The following is a 21872-nucleotide window of genomic DNA, read 5'->3' as shown; positions in this document are numbered from 1 at the left end:
CCACCTGGCCTCAGCTGCAGGGGTATGTATGGTCTATATGTGTACATAAAGATATGCTACTGAGTACAAATGAAGTAGGAAAATGTCCATGTATTCATTGATAACCATTCTTCTGAATTAATTTAATTCCTAACTTAAAGCAAATCTGTTGACCCTAGTCTTTAGTACAAAGTGAAGGTGGTTCTGCGTTAGTGTTCCTATCCAAGCATAAGGAAGACTATTTCTGAGTAAGTGACCGTAATAGTAATTTACTTACTTATAGGAGACTAGAGCAGCTGAGTTCAGGGGTTTCAGAACAGCTGTGAGCTTTCAGCAAAGAAGTTTAATTTGTCACTGTGTCAAAATACATAAACAAATTTTCTGAGCCCCAGATATGTTACTTACTCACCAGAAACATCCTCTTTGAGATGATGCCAAGGGGTAGCAGATGGAGTAGAGCAGCAAACAGGCAGCAATTGATTCCATGTTGTTAACAGTTGCCTGGGAACCATTTGAAGCTTGACAGAGAACCTAAAAGACTCAAAGGAACACGGAGCAGCGTTGGCTTGGTTCTGGGTGTGGAGTAGGTAGTCTTCTGTCGCAACTTCCAGGCAGGTTCTATTTCTTTTTGAGTTTGATTTATCAGGAAAGTCTAATGAAATGGGTGTTCCGTGAGGACTTAAGTAAGGTACCATGAGAGGTTAGACTCTCGGTGTCCTCTCCTGTAAATTTGCCCCAAGTGAGCTTGCCCGTAGTTTAACAGTAATCCTCAAAAAAATAGTAGATCTGATCAGACCTTGGGGATTTTATTTTGAGGTAGAAACAGCTTATCTGAGGGGGCTTAGAACCTTTTTCAATTTTGATATCACTTCTGGTCAGTCCTCAGCAATTTGTGTAAGAGACTGATAAAAACAACCTCATAACTGTGGAATTCTCGTCCCGAGACACAACCTGGCTCACATTGCAGCAACTTTAACAGGGTTTGAGCAAGCGTTTCAGGTTGAGTATGTACTTAAGACTTCAGCTCAGAAAAGTGATTAAAAGTCTTAAACTTTGAACTAACTGTAGCCTTATCCAAAAGAGTAGCTAGGTCCACAGGAATTAAATGCATGCTTGCAAGGCAGGTCTCTGGATTGTGGGTTTAAATGGAGGTGGACGTGGATTCTGCCTTCCATGTTTTTGAGCATACGCAGCTTTTTTTCAAGATCACAGCTTTATATTTTAGATCCGTGACCGCTTTAAAGTAGCTTTTGTAAGCTGAAAGTCTAAGCAAGTCATCTTGGTAGTAAACAAAGGAATGTGCTTTCCGGTGAGGCTACCAGGAATTTCACTGCTGTCAGTGACAGCTTCTCAGCCAATGCTGACATTAACACCAGTTATCTATGGTTTAGAAGGTATGTTACTGAATTCTCTTAGTGTCCCAGAATGCTTGTCTAGCATCCAGATGATGACAGAAGTTCACTGGGAATCTACACAAGATGAAGACAGGGTGAATCACAAAATCGTTAAAATAGTTGACTTCCCTGCAGTCTGTCTGGTAATGTTATTCCCATGATCAGGTTTCAGTGAGTAGGAAAAGAGCTGGTTTCTCCCACATACATGGGAATAAATCTAATACAGTAGACTGCCATGAGTTTGTTCTTGCACACTGTTGGGTATTAATGCAGTAGCACTGCATGTTAGGAGATTCTTTGGCTCTTGGACTTTTTTTTTTTTTCATCCTTTAGCGTCTTAAATGTTTTTTAGAAGGAATTTGTTAATGTGAAGTCCTACTATATTGGATTATTCTAGTTTTGTAATCTGATGTTTACATATTGAGAAGATGGATGTTCTTGTAAGTTTGAGGACTTCTAAGTTTAGGGATGAAGTTGGGAATTGCCTCTTGCCCTGGAATCACCCTATCACACCTTTAATCAAAATGTGCTCTGTATATTTTTTTGGACTGGGAAGTGATTGACTTCTCTCAAGCAACTGGAGACTTGTAAGCAGTTGAGATGTATAGTTGTACTAGCAAAAGGGCTGGTTTATCACCTGAACTAGCAGGTGAACCAGAGAGGTGCCAGTATACCTGGGCTGCCTAGATCCAGCTTTCATCCACCCCTTTAAGATATCTCCCACTTGTCATCTTGTATTTGTCAGGCGTTTCTGGAGCTTTGCTGTGCCTCTGTTCATCACAGTCTATGATAAGTCTCTTATGACCTTCATCTGTAGAAGTGCATTTTTGCTAGACTTCGACTGTCAGGAAGGTTATCTACCCCTCCATTTGGCTTTTTTTTTTTTTTTTGTATTGCTATGCCCCCTTCCAGAAATATATAGGACGCATTTTGCACGTGGGGACAGACCTGAGCTTCGAACATGGAAATATACACGTATTTTTGAAACCAGGGTGAAAGGGCTAAGAGATGGGATATTGGGGACTATGAAATCTGCATTTCTATGCTGAGGCTGTCACATGGCATAGTCTCCCTCAACAACGCCTTGTCCTCCTCCCAGATATATTGCCAGGTCACAATTTAAGACCTGTAGCCTTTTGTCAATAATTTCTGGATGTCCAGAAATGACTGATTTTTCTCATTGCCTGTGTACAAGATTTCCAGTGTATTCTGGATGAAAAAGTCAAACGGCACATATGTTGGAGACACAATGTTTGGCACACAGATCAGTCTGTCTTTGAAATTCCAGAAGAAATATGGTAACGTTATTCCATTGTATTCCTAAATGGAATATTCCATTTTTAAGACTAAATATTTTACCTCAGTACAGAACCTTCTGGGATTTCTGCTCTGATGGAATTCTGGGTTTATATCTGCTTTTGTTGTTTCTGAACAGAGCAGTACCTATATTATTAATTTTTTTCTTAGTAGTGACTTATCCTAGTGGTTGCAAATTTTAGTTTTCATCTGTCTTATCCCACCTAAGTCACTGCAGAAATCTGGAAAGGAGAAACACTAATAGCTTGTGGGTATCCTGGGTGTCATAACATACATATACAAGTGAGGCAGATTAAGAAAGTGTAAGCAACTTCTGATTTGGAATTTCCTAAGTCCTGGATGTTTTACTTAGCAATCTGATGTTCTTTTCCTGAAGGACTTTTTTTTTTATGAGACTTCTTAATTTTTCTATTTTCTAAATGGAAAAATAAAAAAAAAAATGTATGTTTTGTATAACATGCAACAAAGGATATTGTTGGGGTTTGGCGGCAGGACTGTTGAGCTCTGCAGTACGTTGATGTTCTCTAAATTGTACTTTTTTTATGTAGTCCAACTAAAATGGGACTGTGTCCATAGTGTTGGTCATATGCTTAATTTCTTTTCTCTGTATTGGCGAGCATTCTTCTTAAGATCATCATCTTGCTTTTTTTGGGTTATCGCCACAACTAGAATGTTTCCATAACCTTTTTGTATTTAATCATAGTACTGGTTGTATGAAGCACAGTTTGGCTTTTAACTCTGGTTTTTCTATTAATCAAAAATTTCTTAACAAAGACCACACAGTGCAGACAAAATCTTCAGTAGATCCTGTAGTCTAAAATATTGTCTGTCTGGTCGAGTTCTTGTGTGTCAGTGTTCTCCACCGCACAGATGTCGTTCTTAATGTCTTTAAGAAGTTTCCAAATTGCAGTGTGTGGCAAGTTGCCTGAATCCATCCTGTGGTCTTGGCCTCACTTTGTTGTTTCCAGATGCTTCTTGAGGCTTCCAGACCTTTCATAGCAAAGAAGGACCTAGAAGCTATGTGAAATTCCCGTGCTTGTATTTAAAGATGGTTAGAATACACTAGGTGTTGCCTGTTACTGTTTTTCCTGTGAGCACTTGCCACAAGGACATTACACAATCTTGAGTAGGCAGAGAGATGATCCGTGTGACTGTGAAAGAAGAGGGGAGATTTTGGTGAGAATTTGAAGTTGTAATCCACACGGTGGAAATGTTTCGCAGCTCCGGCCTGAATGTGGAACGGACTGCAGCTTGTGGCCTCCTCTGCCCTCGTTTCTTTGCCAACTGGTATCACTGCAGACCCCGTTCAGTTCACACTTGCTGCAGCTTTATCAGTAAATAGCATGCCAGTGCCCGCAGTCAGAAGATGAAAAAGCCCCTTTCCCCAGGGCTTTCTCTGCGCCCTGCCGGTGGGCCGGTTCTCCTGGAGCGCCTGCAGAGCCCGAGGGCTGTCCGGCCGCCCCCTCCCACACGTGCACGCCGGCTGGGGGGGCGCCGAGCGGCTGGGCAGGCGGAGGTTTTCTGGACAGCCTCTGGCCTGCCCGGGCCTCTGACAGAGGGGCACCTGTGCTGGTGGGCGAGCCTTGCCCGGGCGTAGGGCGGCCATGTTAGATGCGTGATTATGCAGGCCTTTGGAAAGGGTCCGTGGGAAGCAGACGAGGAGTTCGACTCGGTGCTCTCTAAACAACGGTTGTGGCCTAAGCTGTCCAAGGGTAGACTTGCTACTGGAGATGTGTTGGGGGAAACGTGATGCTGCAGAGATGTGTGATAGGGTGATGTAGAGGAGCAGAGTAAATCGTACTAAGGGGGTGTCCTCAAGTGGCGTGCTGAAGTCAGAAAGTGGCCTTCCTTACACAGTGGAAGAGATGAGCTCATCTGGAAAGCATCCTCCTGGAGGTCCGATCCCATGCGCGTTTAGCTGAAGCAAGTGTCAGCCTTCCGTGGTGCAGAAGCTGAGGCTGGCAGGCATGGTGAGTTGGAGCCCGCAGGCGCTGTGCACTGACAGACCCTGAAGCGAGCCATGGCTTATGTTAGTGTCTGGGACAGGGAAATGCAGTGGTCAAGGGGTCGGGTGAACGTACTACAGCAAAATAAGATGTTTGATCATAAATCTGAGCACTTAAGTGTTCTCATTCAACTTCCGTTTTCTCCACTGACGAGGACTCCATAGAGGGAACCTAGAAAGATTGGTTTTCAGCATCTAAATGAACAGCTAAGACAAGTAAATGCTCTCACCATGTAAGCCAGCCTGGTTCCCTTAAATAGATCTATCCTCACCTATTATTTTTTCACAATTTTATTCCACGGTACAATAAAAAGACCAGTAGTGCTTCACAGTCAGAAATTAGCATGATGGCATTGTGATGCAATAAATAAAGTACACTCTAAGCAAGGATGTATTCCTACAGAAAGAGGGCAAAGAAGGATGCCGGATAAACATTTGCAGTGCCATAACAAGTTTTTAATAGCAGATTCATGCTGGATAGCTTGACGCAGAAGCTCAAAAAGCTGATTTGGAACAACTAGTCTGGGAACAGATTCTTTTGGTTTTTTCAGACTACTATGATAGGTTTTTGTTAGGTTTGCTAATTATGTTTAAATATTTTTATTTTGATACTACCTACTACCTTGTCAGCATTAAAACAATACAGTAATTAAGTTTCATGTAACTATTTACTTTCAGCTATATTACGTGGGCATGAGAAAGTAAATCATCAACATGATTCCAGTAGGAATATTTTACTGAAAACATAGTGGATTGAATTACTGTTTGGTATGAATGGGTGCTGAAGACAATGTGGCAGTAGCAAATGCTATTTTTGCATTGAAGCATGGCATGCCAGGAGCATCTGTGGGTGTAACACCTCATCCATCAGGAGAGTTTCCTGAAGGAAGCATTTGGCTTCACAAGTCCTTTGTTCAGGATTTTGTTACATGAGCTTCCTGGTCACATATATATGGAAGAGCAAGCTGAAATTATGCTGAGCAGCCACTAAAGCTTTTAAAAAGGATACTGTTTTCTTTTAGCCTGCGACTGCTTTCATGCGTATGACTGTTTTCCAGATGTCAAAAAAAACCCCACCACTCATAACTTTGATATAACAAGGTCATGCAACAGCCTTGTTGAAGTAGTGTACTCCCAAAGTTTGTATAGGTGATGTGTCTTATTGAGTTGCTTGGCAGCAAATAGAACATTTGGGGAAGAAGCATAAGGCCAATTTCTGTCAGTTTAGTTAAGCGAGTTCTCCTTCTGTGACTGAGGGTAGGATTTGGTTCCAGGCTTGCTGACTACCAGTTCCATGATTTAGTCTCTTGAAGCAATTCTTTTTGTTATTTCTATGGGCTGGGTGAGGAGTGGATGGGTATTTCTTCATACAGATACATTGTTATATACTTGTGAGCATGTCAGGTATAACGTGCATTTATATAGCAAACATGCATTGGCACAGGGGTACCTTGTTGTGTAAAGGAGTATGGTAAACCCATACATTATTGTCTGGGTTGTTTGTTTTTTTCCTTCCAGATCAATGCAATCCGATCAATTGTTCCAAACAAAAGCAATAATGAGATAGTTCTGGTGTTGCAGCAGTTTGATAACAACGTAGACAAGGCTGTTCAAGCTTTCATGGATGGTGAGTACAGTGTACCTTTTCCACTAAGGCACGAGGGATTCAATTGCATGCTAAATTATTCATTGTCTCTAGTGGCTCAAAATATATTCTGTTGTTCTGCTGAATTTGAGATGATTGTGACACTTAGAAAGTACATTGGTTTTTGTGGTGTTTTTTTATAATTGATCCTTCTGTCTGCATCTTTACTTCTTCACAGTGTGAGTTTGACGTGGCTGTTTATCTGTTCTACCCAACTTTGCCAATTTTTGGTGTCATTCTTGTTGCAGACCTTCTTTATTCTGCATGAGAGTTAATGCTCTTTAAAGTAAATAATTCAGAACACGATTCAATATTGAAGATACTAGTAAGAATTTGAGATAATTCTAAAGCAGCAGATAACCAGGCCCCTAAAACCCCAAACTTGATGCATACATTGACATTAAAACCTCCATCTGAATTCTGCAAATAGCCTTGATATTTAGAATGGCTGAACCAAGACTCCATTGAAAGTTCAAACCATTCTAAATCTGGACCTGAGTTTTTATCTTGCATCATGAGACTACCTCTAATGAAAGGTCACTTTTATTTAAATAACACTTTTCTGATAAATACATAATGGCAAGTATTTTGAGCTTTTACCAAAGTCTGTGAGAAACCCTTTGCAAGAACAAGAGCATACCTTGATCAACTCCTCTCAAAACCTTTGTAGCTCAGGGCTGCTTAAAAGATACCAGAAGTTCAGTGGTCTCAAAAGCCCTGGATATCTTAAAAATGCCTTGTAGCGTTGATTGGCCATCTCACCAGGTTGCTTTTTTCATATCTATTCTACTTCAGAATAGTTTCGGGTTTTGTTTGGATTAATTTAGTAAAATGTATCAGCCAAAAAATATCATGATGTACTAGGAATTACCAATATGCAAAAAGCAGATGCAAGCAAACTGGACTGTTTATAAGTGCATCAGAATTCTTCCATCAGATCTGTAAGGTGCCTCTTGATTCAGGCCTCTGCACAGTCAAGTTCTGATAGGCGTGTGGAAATCGAAGTTTGCACACACACACACAGAGAAAGGAAAATATGATATATTTAACAAAAATTCTGTTTTTCTGTGTTATATGTTCTGGGGAAAGTAGTGGAGGGTTGCTCTGTGATTATTCAGTCAGTTATTTTCATTCAGTCTATTTTGTCTTGAGTTACCATTGCTCGTTTGTGGTCTATGAGTTGTTTCCAGTGGCTCCTCAAAAGAGAAAGTGCTCCATAGCCATGTGCTGGCCATCATCTGCTGTGAGGAAGAAACAGGGCAAAAGCAAGCCTTGCAGGAGTGCAACAAAGTCTTGAAGAAAAGTAGGCTGTTGTGACCTGAGTTCAGATGATCTTTGTTTGAATGTCATCCATTTATGATCATTGTGCCTTTAGCTCAGAAGGTCTCTGCAAGTGAGCATTTGAAAAAGCAAACGTTTGTTGCTGTCTGGAAACAGCTTAAGACGACAAGTCTGTTCAGCTGCCACTGTGGATAGAATGAATCTAGCACTTTGAGTATCTTGTCATGTGAATGGCAAAAATTGCTAAGATGGCAATACCACAATCACAGAGAATGCATTGCTGCATGCAACGAAGAACACAGGGAGGGCCATACTGAGTGAAAAGGCTGAGCACCTCCACTCAGTGCTTTTCTCAGAGGTGCTGCACACTGAAGCAGGAAACATCTAAATTTAGTTTCCTGAAATCATCTCCTATCTTCCTTCATATCTGGAGTGGCATATAGGCGATGTCTCTATTGTGAATTTACTTCTATGTGTGAAATTTGAGTTAAATAAAATAGTGGTTCAGATGTTCTATTTGCTGTGTTAGTGTTTACATAATTAAGCATAATCAGAAGGTCTGTTTAGCTGCTTTGTAGATGTGTTCAAGAAAATATACTGGTGGATTTGAAAGAGGGCTTTGGGACTTGCACAGTTAGTACATTTCCAGCAGGAGGAAGTGGGGGTTGGTTGGGTGAATCCCTAAAACAACCCTTAACCACGCATAGTATTCACAGGGAAGCTGAGGGAAGCGAAGCTAAGACAACACCAGCCAACACAAAAAGTGTTGGACGATACTGTGAAAGCCGTTAACGAAGCTGTCAAATGAAAGCGTTTATTTTCAGCAGCATGGAGTAAAATGGGCAGTAAGATGTCTGGGTTTATTTCTTCATACCGAAACATGGTGTCTGTCAAAAGATGGCATACCTTTAGGAGAGGCTATTGTATTTATATGTACCTAAATGTGTATATGTGTAACTAAATGTAGATACATGTACAGTTATACACGTAAGTTTTCTTAGCCTTCTGTCTGCATTGTCATGCCATCTAGGAGATAATACAGCTTGGGATTCCGTACACGTGTTTTCACAATTTAACAAATTAGGTTGAGGACTGCTAGCAAGTCATGTAATCTCTTCTAATGTGTGTGACACCAGATAATCTTGGGTCTGGATTATTGTGATAGAAAAATAATTCTGGTACATTTGAAAACCTCACACATCTTTGGCTGAATGCAATTTAACAACTCACGGTGGTCTGAAAACAGCATTTCTTCTTAATACTAATATTGTCAAGAGTTCACTGAAATATGTGGGAAGAATGGCTGAGTATGAAACCCATTTGGAAAGGATAAGAAGTGAACGTTTACTAGAATTATGCAGTGATGGTAATGTGATTCTTTAATTCAAGCAGGAAGACCTTTCACGTGGTCGCAATTAAAAGGGTTATTGTGGTGGGTACTGCCATAGTAGTTTGGATGATGATGTAGACTGCATGCTTACCACGAGCGTCTATTTTCAGCTTTAGGGTCCAGGAGAACAAAATAATGATGTTAACTAGATGCAGGAGAGTTAGTTTTCTTCTCACATGGCAGCTGGCACTGGTCTGACCAATGCTCTGCTTGCTGTGTTCCATAAATTTATCTAACCAACTCGTTAGGGCTGGCAGACAGAATTTCAAGTATACAAAACTGTAGTAATTTTTCAGTATAAATTTGAACCTTTTTTTTTTTTTTTTTTTTTCCTGCCAGGCCTTGGTTTACTCTGTATGTGTGATAGAGAATTTCTTCAGGAGTCCACAAAATTACTCTTTTGGGTGCTAATTAAGTCTTCATTTGTATGTTCTTACATCTTCTGAGTATGACAGACAATGCATAGGAAGTATATGATAAAAATGCCAACAAAAGATTAAAAAACATTCAGAAGCCCTAGAGTCAGGGGGGATTATCTAGTTTACCCAGTGTTTATACTGGGGTGCTGAGATGCTTCCCTTTTCGGACAAGAGATTTGAGTGCTGAGTTTTTTTCTGGGACTTACACTAGTACTACAAGTTAGGCACCCACTTCATCACTGTGGGATGAAGGCCATAAAAAGCAGTAGTGCCAAGCAGTGTAATCAAATAAAACAGGTAACTAAAAAGGAGAAAGACAACAGTACCCATCTTGTTCTTCCACACCAGAGAATTCACAAGAGACAGAAATGCTGCTCAGCTAGGAAACTAGAAACTGTTCTTGAACACACTTGTTCTTTCTCATAGCTGAACTTTTGCTGAAATGTTTTTATCTTTCCTTTCTTTAGGCAGCGCAGCTCAGGTTCTAAAGGAATGGAATATGACAGGGAAAAAGAAGGTAAGAACATGGTCTTGAGGACCAAAGCATTCAGACCATTTATTAGCCGTCTGTAGCTGAATGTAGAACTTCTCTTTTGGCCAGTCCTTTGTCTGCCTTTGTTAACACAGGTGGTTTCATTCACACCTGTAGTCAGAATACGTGAAAGCAAATGTGTATTATTTTTAATCCTGTTCATCTGTTGCTATCTCTCTAGCCCAGTGTTGTGAGAGAATTTCTGGGACGGCACATGTGCATACACGTGTGTGAGAGCCAGACCCTGGACAAGTACAGAACAAATCCCGAAACAGCTCATGTGCAGAAACACTTTTAATAACCGTTTGCATCCTGGATACTGATAGCCACTTTACAGTGCTGAGAGTTTTTGCTGCCAGGTGTAAAAAAGCCCGCCTAGGAGTCATGCATTAGTGACACTATCAAGTCTGATACTTCAAGTATGTGTTTGGGATATGATCTCCATGCTTATGTATCTCCAAGCCAGAGCTATACCAGGAGGCTGCCCTGTGAGTCGCTTGTCGTGGAGGCTCCTCTTTATGGCTGGGAGAGCTACAGTGGCAGTGACCAGCCAGTGTCCTCTGTGATCACTTTCTGCCTGATTAGTGTGATGCCTTACGGGTTTGTCCGTGTTGCTGTGTGGATGTCCCCTGGGTGGTTAGGAACTGATTATCCTAAGTGACTGGAAACATTTTGAGCAGTATCTTAGCAGAGGCTCTGTTACCATTTTCCAACACAAGTGTTTTGTGTGGAAGGAAGGGGAAAACCAGTTTGGGGCTTTGGGGTTTGCTGGAAACTAGTTATATATATTCAGCTGAACAGGTGCAATGTGCAGTATAGCACAGCATGGCCTGTAAATGGCATTATGCTGATGCCACTTGTATGGCATTTTAAGAGCATGGAGGATTTACTGATTATATTTTGAGTTTCTGAGTTGCACTGAGTGATGTCTCTGTTCTTGCAATATTTCTCCATTTAGAACAATAGGAGAACAAGAAGCAAATCTAAACAGCACCAGGGCAATAAAGATCCTAAAAACAAGAATGGTGGACCAGAGAAGGCGTCTCAAGAGCCCCAGGGAATATATGACTGCCATCTGAATGGATGCTCAAAGGACAACTCTTGCAGTGGTTCTGCCAATCTGAAACTGAAAGCCATTCCTCTTGAGAGCAAAGGCTCAGGATTTGTAGAGTCCACGCTGGTCTGTCCAGAAATCACAGGTCAGTTAATCTCACACAAGACACCTTTTTAACTGGCGATAGTCAAGCCCCCAGTTACATAAAGATTGTGATATTCTACTTCATGGCAATAAAAATATAATAAAGAGAAGCTGGAGAGAGGTGTTTGTGCAAAATGGTGCACATAGCTATTAAAGTCATGCAAGTAGATCTGTATCTGGGCACAATTTGCCTTGCAGTAGGTTTCCTTGCAAATTTTTTTTTTTTTCCCCTAGAGGATCAAACTACAATTAGGGGCCCAGCTGATAAAACAGCATTACAGATGGAAGTAGAGAAGAATGCAGGGTTAGAGAATGGCTTGAGTGTAAAATGGTGACAAAGGGATGAAGTCCCTCATCTGGAGCACAGCCATCTGAGCAGTTGTGAGCTTGTGGCATATTACAGGAATTTCTTTATTGCCTAGTCCAGACTAGGCTAGTCACAGTAGATCTCCACTGGCTTTCCCTGACAGGGAAGGCAGTCTGGTAGCTGTTTAGTATACGCATGTTTCTGCTGGGTTCTACATACTGATTCTGAAACTCGGGGCCGGGGGGCAATAATGCAAAAAAGCTCTTCCCCACTGGGTTGTAGTACATACATAGTTATGGTTGTAGCAACATCCATGAAAACAAACCTTCTCCTCTGGGGGAGAAGCTCTGTGAAAGCTTTTGTCTTAAAGTATGCTCTCATAAAGCTCGTATTTAATTGCTGTCAGTACTGGTAATCTTTTTTCAGCTCTTCACAAGTCAGGCTTCTGACAGCCCTAGATCATTGCTGCTGTTAGTGTATTCTTCCTGTGTCTTAAGTAGTAGGTAAGACTGCATTAAAAGAACTTCCCTTGAAATCCCTTTTTCCATGGTTGAAAATACAGCTTTCAAACCACCTTTTAAAGCAATGTGCCAAATGGATAACTGTCCTGAAATGAGTTTTGTGCTGCTTCCGGATGATTTTGGTGATGCCAACCTCTGGTCAAATAAATGGAAACTGAAATCTATAGCAGCCAAATAGCAAACTATTTATCAAGAAATACTGTCTTGAGAATTCGGTGCCTCACAAAGAATCAGAGATACTTTTCTCACCCTTGCTAAAGACTCCCACTTACGTTGGATAGAATGTGCCATAAGCCAGAAAATTCTGTTTTTCCATTATACTATAAGCATTCTTGCCACTTACTGTGCAAGATGTAAACATTTGTGGTATAAATATTTCAAGCTCCCATGTCAAACTTCTTAAAGTTGCTTTTTTTGAAACAATACGTGCATGAATAATGATACATAAACTGAATTGTCCATGCACGGGGTGTTTTCTAGGGGTTACAGACCTGAGTGCAAGAAGAGTACCCATGCTCTTAGTGATCTTTTTCTGTGGTATTGGTATTGACCTTTTTTTTTTTTTTTTTTCCCCTCTCTGACATGATACAGTGTAGAGTTGTACATAACCAAGGGCAAAAAGTTTATGCAAAAATAATTTTTCTTTGGTTTTATAAGTGACAAAGGAGATACTACCATAGCTTTACAATTTTTAATGAGCTTTGACATATTTTCCCTGTTTCAAAAGCAGGGAGAGAAAGGGAGAAAATAAAAGAACAAGGCAGAAAAGGAAAGGAAATGGAGCAAAAGGAAGACCTGCAACTTTCATATTAAAGTTTCCCTTGCATAGTAAAATAAGTTCCTGGAAATTTCTTCAATACAGAGAAGGAAGGAGTTTCTTCACTTTTCAGTTGCACTAGAATCCTTGTATTTGCAGCCAGTATAATAGCTACTTTCTTAAGGTCAAAAGCCACCTCTGTATATGTTGTTAAATTTGTGCTGAAGTGCATGGAGCTGAGTAGAAGAGAAGGGTGATCAGGGTCCCTCGAGTTCCTCAGCGAGTCACACAGGCTGTTCTAAAGCAGCCTGAAATGCTGAAGTGGGTCCAAAGGCACCTGTTCCATTTTCCTCCCTCTTGTGTTGTAATCTCCTTTGTGTTGTCCTTCTCTGGCTTGTTTGTTTTGGTTCCTTTCCTAGCAAGTTAATGTTACTGTAGTCATTTTACCATCACCTTCAGACAGCTCACCGCTTAGAAGCATCCTAGTCAGGTGTCTGCAGACAGTCCTTTACACTTACCTCCCCATGAGGAACATGGGGTTGAAGCTTTGCTTATGCCAGCTCGCAGTCTGGGATTTTGGAGCAGTAAAATCCTGGCTGCCTGGACGGGCTTTCAGGGACCAGAAGGGACAATGCAGTGTAGCTGGTGTTTCTGCATGACGTGTCCCATGCTAGAAGGTGATAGGGGAGAACATATGTGGCTATTACCTTTAGTTCAGGTCTGCTTATTTCTTGCCACTATTTCCATCTTTCTTTTTGTGGGAAGTCTGTGCTTGCTGCTCTGATGGTTTCCTATAGGAAGTCAGGACCTGCTAGAGAAAATGGAGCGCAGAATTTAAGGCCCTGGAAAGCTAAACTGCCTCATCCCGGGGGGCCTTGAGGAGTGTTTCACTTAACTACGCATGAGTTCAGGGGCTCTCCCTCTCGATATCTTGAAGGGGAAAGGCCACCAATAAACCAGACTACTTGAAAATGATAACCAGAACAAACTCTCCAACTCTCCTCCTCAGAGACCTTGGCAACAGAGGGTCAGAAGGACTTAAGAGCTACCCTTTCTGTGCGTGCCCTTGTAAAGAAGGGACGTGAATGCACTGAAATGATACCTCATGTTGCCTTGCCATGCTATTACTTCTGCAAGGTCTTGGGTAAAACTAGATACAAGTCAGATACTGATCTCTTTCCTACTTTTCAGAACTGTTTTTCATGCAGGATGATTTTTAGTGAATCCATCAAACTTCCTGTTTAGATCTCAAGGGAGGTGGGTTTTTTTTTTTCTTCTTTCAGCCAAAGAATCCATGAGGTTCACTTTGTTTAAAAGGTTTTGAATGATGAGCCGTTTCAAAAAGATAAACTGCTCATTTCAAAGATGGCAGCTCAGCAGATTTCAAAGCAAGTTTTTTTGGTGCTGCTGCTATTACTGCCAGATCTGGTGCTACTTGACAGTAAATATAGTGGAGGTCACACATTAGACTGGTGCTTAAGTTCCAAGCCACCACAACTGCACCCTGCAACGGTTTACCTGTAGCTACCCAAACCTTTGACTTCTCTTTCAAGTACTTGAGAGAGACTTTGTCCCTAGATTTTGTTATACATGTTTCTTAGCTGGCCCAGGTCTTCAGAGATTTGATGCAGACTTTCTGAAGTCTATTTTTAATTGTGTTGATTGTCTTCAATCAGATTTGAAAGTTCAGTTGTAGCATGCTAAGGTATTGCTCACTAGGCTGCGCTGGTCATCTTGCTGCTGGGTTTCAAAATAGCTCATGTGTCGTTTTGGAGGAAACGGCGTCAAAGTATATAGCAGATACAAGATGACTTAAAAGTTTTTAGAGTATAACCATTGTTCTAGATAACTTTCTTCAGGCAAGAAGCTGTCAGGGTTTTTTGTCTTGTCAAGTATACTAAAGCTGCTAATTAAATCCGGTAAATAAATTTGCACTTTAACAACAAATTTCAAAAGATCCAATCTTGGGGACAGAACCAAATAGGCATGGCCATTCTCTGTATCTTAGCTGATAAACCGCTTCTTTCTAACTATCTGTTGGAGTTATTTAGCAAGGCCAGCCTCAAATGACAGTAGAAAGAACATTCTTTATAAATCAAAGCTATCTGCATTAGCGTGAGATGCAGCCAGGGTTGCACAGGGTTAATGGCAGTTATGTCAGAACAGTTCCTGGCTATGTGTGACTGTATCTGCATTAAACCTTTGATCTGGTCAGAGTGCTGTGTACCTGGTGTTTCTTGCTTTCACAGATACACAAGTTTCTTTAACTTTTTTAGCTATTTTCTTACATACTGTTTTAGGTAAGTTATTTTTCTGTTTGCAGGCTCACCATAAACAAAAGCTGTTTTAGAAACATGGGCACTAATGGTCCCCCTTGTTCGTCTGGCATTATGCGATTGCCATAGAAACTAAGATGTACTTTACACCCACCCTAGTGCCCAGCCAGGGCACAGAGAAACCACTAGCTGGTATCCTAGAGCTGTCCAGCTGTGGTACCCTTCAGTCCCAGCAGAGTTAATCCCACTCCGTGGGCTGCATAATCCAGATGCTAATCTGGTAAACCCCTTTTCTCCAGGCGCCACACAACATCAGCTGAATAAAGTGATACATAAAAAGAACCTTCAGAACAAACTGTCATTCATTGGTTAAAGCAAGTACCAAGATTAGACAAATGATTTAACACAATACATTATTTTCTATGCAGGTTTCCTTAACTAAAATTCACGGTGGCAGTAATGGCTAGCTGGCCTTACCTGTCAATTTTCACAGCCATTCTTTAGCTGCTTGTCCCTCTGTCCTGATGCTGGTATCTTGAATCCCTTTGGAGTCTTGGAAAGAGAAAACCAGGTCATCTTGTGGCAGCCAAACAGGCTCAGGCATTGTTGTTACCTTATCCTTCTAAGCTGTTGAACCCAGGAGCCTAATTTTGACATTGTTTCGTTTCCTGTTTGGTCTGTTGAAGCAGCTGCTTTTGATAGAAATCTGTAGTCAGGCAAGGTAAGTATTTCGGGTTTAATGTTTAATAAGTGCTTTTAAAATGCTGATTAAATGATGAATGGTTTTTGTGTGTGAGACTATAAATGTATATATATATTGACATTAAAGTCTCACGCTTTCCTTAGCAGACTTCCTTTGTTGAAACATAGATGTATTTAGATTAGCGTTTAATAACCAAAACCATTTTGTTTCTGTTCTGTCATTGCTTTCCGGGGTTCTGTAGAATGTGTGTCGGTGGAAAAAAAGACTTGATTTTTCCCATGTATAAACACAAAAGTAATTCAGACTCAGTAATCTAAGGATTCATATCTTTCTTAATCTTAGAGCTCACTGTTTTCCACCTTAATGTTTTCTTGCAGACAAAGAACGAGAACACCAGAGAGTATCTGTGGAATTAAACCCAAAGAATATGAATGGAGTAGAACAGCGTGAGTCTCTTCAGTTATCGGTTCAGCTCCAGTGTAACCTAGGCAGGCCAAAGTCAAAATCTTCCTCAGTTAAATCATCCAGTACTACAACTCAGCTTGAAACAAAGACAGAAGATTTGGTCAAAAAAAGAGGTAAATTGGATTGCTGATTGCTGTGTGCCGGGGTGATCAGACAGCTAAGGCCTCTAGGAAAAAAAAAAAAAGCACATACATGAAAAAGTGCTGTAAAGTGAGAGCAGAATTGTCTTCAGCATAACAAAATGAGTAGAACAATCTATGGTCTATTTAACATTATATTAAATGAAATTTTAAATAGCTAATTTGAAATAATAGTGCTGGTCTAACATTTATTGGATTTGGGGAATGGATTTGAGTAAACATGTCTAGAAACTGAGGAGTACCATGGAAGGACTATGGAAAAGCATGAAATAACCACTTCATGCTAATCTGGGCAAATAGCATGTTGAGTTATTCCTGCTCCCTCATTCAGAAAAGCCAAAACCAGCTTTCTGACTCCTATGCAATTTTTGTTTTATATTTTAGGGCCGAACATTGAAAAATCAGTAAAAGACTTGCAGCGTTGCACTGTTTCTCTAACCAGATACCGTATGATGATCAAAGAAGAAGTGGATAATTCAGTGAAGAAGATCAAAGCTGCTTTTGCAGAATTACACAGCTGGTAGGTATTGCAGCCTGAGAGATCTGTTAGCACCACCTGAGAACAGAGGGGCTAATTAGGCCACTGACATTGGTGGGGAGGGGTCACTTACACTCTGTTTGCATCATTTGGATTAATCAGAAAAAAAATGTGGTGCCATTAAGTAACTCCTCACCAGCCAGGAAGTAATATATGTGTAACTGTATGTTTACATACATAAAGGGGGCAAGACTACAGTTCTTTGAAAAAAATCTCACTATGTTTTCCCACACACCCCCTGCCCAAAGTGATCCATCTTGACCTAATTCTTTTGTATCCAGTTCAGTGGCGGCATATCTGAGCAAATGAAAGCTCTTCTAAATATCCCATCTAGGGGGTTTTCTGAAGTCTCTTTAAATCTTACCTTCTTTAAATCTCTTCTTTGATCTTATCTTCTTTGGCAGCCAGTCCTTTACTGTCTCTTCATTTTCCATCATCTTTGCTTCTTAGCCCACCATTTATTTTTTTCTTGCCTTCATAGTTTCTTCCAACTTTTCAGTCTATCACTTCATTTCTGGTTCTCATCTCTAGTTCATTCTTTTATCTCTCCCTTTTTTCTAATTTTTTTTCCATTCTAATTTTGGTTATTTCTGATCTTCAGAATATGCCCTCTGAAAATTTGTAGCAGAAATAATTGCTGTAGTAGTAAGTTGCATATTTTGTGTATACTTATCATTAAAAAATATTTTCTAGGTTTGAGTTTTACTTGGCCTTTGTTAAGCACAGGTGCTGTATAAAACCTGTGTATTATACACTGTTGCAGTAAAGAGAAGAAATTGTTTTAAAATGTACAAGATTTGGTTACAAATCACAGAAGAGTACAAAAACCTTTCACCCTTAATTTGTCCACAATATTTGGTAGTATTTTTATGAGCATATCTTGCGAAAGTGCTGTACTACTGGCAGAAGTTTATGTTAACTCTGGACTTCATTGTCTTCTGTGATGTGTCTAAAGTGACTTCAGTGCCACTGGGGCTCTGCTTGTGTACAGGCGGAAGGTCCAAGCAGTAGTGAGCTGATTTTGTGGTAGATTCTGTTGCTCTGAGCTGCCGGAGTACCTTACTGTCTAGCTGGGAGAACTTCTGTCTCTGCACCGCGGTGAACATGGGCTGCGATCACCGGTTGTGCTAAACTGCACATTGTTGTCAGGAGTGCTCTGGAGCCAGTGCAGTGCTGTTTGGTTACGAACTAAAATGCAGTAATTCTATGCAGTTGGCATAGAAAAATCAAGTAAAGTTCATCAACCTCTTGCACCTTTTTTTGGTAATTGTGGGAGGTGTTTTCATATGACTTTTTATAAGTTTTCTAATGTTTATGCTTTCTGCTAAGAAGGCTCTGACCTTTTCTCTGAGTAAATTCACAGTTGGGTCTCATTTGCTGTGTAGTTCTCACTCGGGTTTTTTCTTTCTATTTTTTTTTTCTGTAACACTGTTAACAATACATAATGATTGCAGGCAGTCACAGTCAATTCAGTCTTTAAATGGTAGCCCCTCTGGTCGTGGAACAGCCTTAGGACTCTATCGTGATCTAGAATGCAGGGGGAGGTGCTATATTAAGGAATTCAGAAATTAAATTCTTAATTTTTCAAGTATTCATGATTTAGCTTGAAAAACACTAAAATATTTTTGCCTAAAGCTAAAATGTGTTACTTAATAGGTGAAAATGACCCCAAAAGGTTATGTAAATCCAAGTAGACTTAAAATAATGAAAAATAGCCTGTAAGACTCTTGAATAGGCTTAATTTAATTTTATCTCCTACCAGCTTCGGTGGCTGATTTATTGGAGTAGAGTCTGCCAGAAGCTCTAGAATGTAGCAGATCTGTACTCTGAACATTCAGGCCTCACAGAAGCAATTTAACGCATGCAGCATAACATTGCAACAAGGACAGTATAACATCAGGACATGTTTATGAAAATCTCAGTTTGGGCTACTTTTGCTTTTGGCAGCCCATATGCCTAATACTTAAGTTTTTCTTCAAATGAATGGAGGGTAAATTTGGTTTAAACAGTAAAATGCATGACTTAACACCTTCTTTGCTGAACTTAAAAACAGTTTTGGGATATTTCATATGACCTTGTGGCTTAAACTCTGGAAAAGATGATAAGAGCTGTCTTTAGTGCCTCATTTACAAAAAAAAACCTTGCTACCAACTGCTGTAGCTTCATTGGATTTGAGTAGAAATCACCAGTACCAGCGATACATACAGCTTCAGACCTCATACAGTCACCACGTCTTATTCCTGGGCTGAATGATTTACTTTGTGTTGTTTACATGGCAGTTTCCTTGTTTGAGTCGAACAAAGCATTACTACTGGTAGCAAGAGGATAAGGTAATTAAGTGAGCACACAGCCTTTTGCATATTTATCACCCTCCTTGGGCATAGGAATTTCACTGCGGCACAGTCAACTTGCCTGTCAAGGGAGAACGAAGCAATTGAGCTAAACTGTTGCCCCAGAAGGCGGTGTGGTAACCAAAAGCAAGGGCGTGACAATGATATCTGCTGCTCTCCTTTGTAATAGTGATGCCAGAGCTTTTTGCAAGTTCTTCTCCCAGTTGCTGCTGGAGTGTGGATGGGTTGAGAAGTACATGGGAGAAACATGCAACACCAACTAAGTGCTCTTTGTGGTCAGAACTGCAGGGAATGCTTGAATGGGCTTGGTGCTGTAACCTAGATGGGAGCTTAACCGGTTCCTGTTACACAGGGCTGTCAGCACCTGAGGGGTTTTACTGAAGCTGAATGAAGTCAGAAGCTTTAATCTTGCCTTGCAGCTGAATGCTGAAACACATACTACTTTCTGTTGTCTCTCTTGGGGTTCTTTTTCTTCCTTTGGCAATAGGATAAAAGACCCTTTTTATGTCCTTTTGCATTTACTGCCAAGGTCAGAATCGAAGCTGCATATCAAGAGTCGGTAATTTTTTGGACTTTCTAACTTTTGTATTCTTTTAATGGTTTTACCAGTCGCAGAAAGGATGAGTAAGTGCAAAGATAACATAATCTATCTTTCTCCCACCTCCAGATAGGATGTGAAACCATTATTGCGGAGGTAAATGAGTAGCACATGTGGCCTAAGATATCCTGAAAGCTTCAGCAGGAATATTCACAAGAACTTTTCTGTTTAGCGGCAGAAACTGTTGAGTGATAGTTGCCAGTGTTTCTGGCTCAGTATTTCATGGCTTCACCTAACCGATGAAGGGAAGTCGCTGCTAAACACGCTCCGTCAGTACTGTGCTGCCGTTCAGAGTCATCTATCTGGCCGAACAGTGCATACCACCCTCCCACAATATAAAAAAAGGTGGCATGGAGCAGGTGTGCTGTGAACACCTGTAAATGCTTGGAAGAGAAAATTCAATGCTTGCTTCCGGTTGCAGCTTTTTAATGAAATGGGGTCAAAAACCGATCCCAGAAAGATGCTTATTTAAAAGCACTGCAGTGGGCTCACTGTCTCTTTCTTAAAGCCTCCCAGGAGTTCCTGCCAACTAGAGTAATTCTCAGCATGCTCAGAACAAGTGATAACTACTTGCTTTTTTATACAGTGCTTGTCAAGCCAGAAGGCACCAGAGCATTTTATAGGCCAGGGGCTGAACCGGGCAGGACACTTGGCCCCACTCTGCAGGAAGTCTTTTGCAGTCTCATGTGGACTGTGGCTCTGCTGAGACCTAGCGCTCTTGTCACCCCTGCTTTTGCAGGGCTTTCTGTGACATTGCTTTCCTCAAGGCTGTGAGAGCACTGGGCAGAGCTAGCTGAAGGGCACCATTTCTCAGACTCGCATGTGCACCTGAAAGTTAATGAAGAAGATCCTTGTAACAGTACTCCTTGAGGCAGTATTTCTCTTCATTGCATCCAGCTTTGGTGTATGGTTTTTAGGAATACCTTTGTCTGAGTGAGAATATAACCTGCTCCACTTACTGCTTTACTGCTTGGATGTAAAACATGTCAGAGCATAGCTGGGTCTCACAGTAGTGTAGGGCAAGGAAAAGAAGAATACCAAATAGCGTTTAAGTGTTTAAGGTCAGAAAAGCTAGGTGAACTCCAGTCTCACTAGAATGTGCTTCAAATGTGTGTTGCCAAGTTTAAAACCTTTGTGCTATAATTGTGTTCTCACTTTTTCACCAAGAGACTGAATAATGATCTTTAGGGATAAAAAGAGAGCCCCAGGAAGTCTTGAGTGAAATGTGTAGAGCACAAAAGGAGTCACAGTGCCCCATAACACTTCTTGCCAAAAAATAATTTTCACATATTGGGCATCCACAGTCATACGGAGAACTAAAAGGAAACATCTGCTACTTGCCCATACGGTCTGCTTCCAACCACAAATGGAAAATAGGCTGTAGAAAATCGGAAGGGTCAGGTTTAATTACACCACATGCAGGACTGGACCAAAGAAAGACAAGCTTCCTCTGCTCTTTGCATCCCAAACACATTGGTGTGTCCAATGCTTTATAGAGACCACAAAAACCAGCACAGGCAATAGTTTTTGAGTGAACAAAAAGCACTTGAAAGCTCCACCATGGGCTGGATAAAAAAAAATTACGCTGACATAATGCTGGAAAAAACAGAGTTTGGCAATACTAACAGTTCAAAAATATATTAAAATACACTCCGGCAGCAACTAGAAAGCGTGTACTGTATGTTTGGGGAAGTAAAGCAGTTTTTCTATTGTTTTCGAAGTTAGAATCAAAGCAGAGCCGTGGTTGGATGAGGGAAGAAGTTGTTTAAAAGAACATAGTTGTGTCCGTACTAGCAGCGCTGGGTGATGAGTAATGCTGCCAGTGCTCACAGTTGCGGAGCAGTCACGGTCATCCCCTTTCTGGGACCCCTACATGGCAAACCTTAAAGATGATGGTTTCTGTTGCCTGTAGCCTAGAATCAGTGGCACCGGCTGAAGAGCTGCTGGTTTGTGTTAGTGATGTAGTTTAGAGCGTGGGCAGATGGCTGGAAAGGACTGGTATTGCTTTACACTGAACGGAGTTCCTGTGCCATTTCTCATTGCATTTCCAGGCAGT

At 40.9% G+C, this 21872-nt stretch overlaps 1 protein-coding gene across 11 annotated transcripts in view; it reads left to right on the top strand.

The window, feature by feature from the left end:
* The window catches only part of SPATS2L (spermatogenesis associated serine rich 2 like), a 151292-nt gene that overhangs the window by 111671 nt on the left and 17749 nt on the right, over positions 1 to 21872 (top strand). For 8 of the 11 annotated variants that reach the window (XM_055718041.1, XM_055718040.1, XM_055718043.1 and 5 more), the window contains 5 exons: positions 6214 to 6322; positions 9898 to 9947; positions 10921 to 11161; positions 16102 to 16302; positions 16714 to 16849. In XM_055718041.1, the coding sequence (XP_055574016.1) occupies positions 6214 to 6322; positions 9898 to 9947; positions 10921 to 11161; positions 16102 to 16302; positions 16714 to 16849 (737 nt within the window). The remainder of the gene's footprint in view (positions 1 to 6213; positions 6323 to 9897; positions 9948 to 10920; positions 11162 to 16101; positions 16303 to 16713; positions 16850 to 21872) is intronic. The other 3 variants (XM_055718046.1, XM_027807112.2, XM_027807113.2) reach the window with 2 other exon arrangements.

Source organism: Falco cherrug, chromosome 8 (assembly GCF_023634085.1).
Source record: "Falco cherrug isolate bFalChe1 chromosome 8, bFalChe1.pri, whole genome shotgun sequence".
NCBI lineage: Eukaryota > Metazoa > Chordata > Aves > Falconiformes > Falconidae > Falco > Falco cherrug.
The sequence above is the reverse complement of the archived record's forward strand: the minus strand, read 5'-3'. Positions and strand labels throughout refer to the sequence as shown.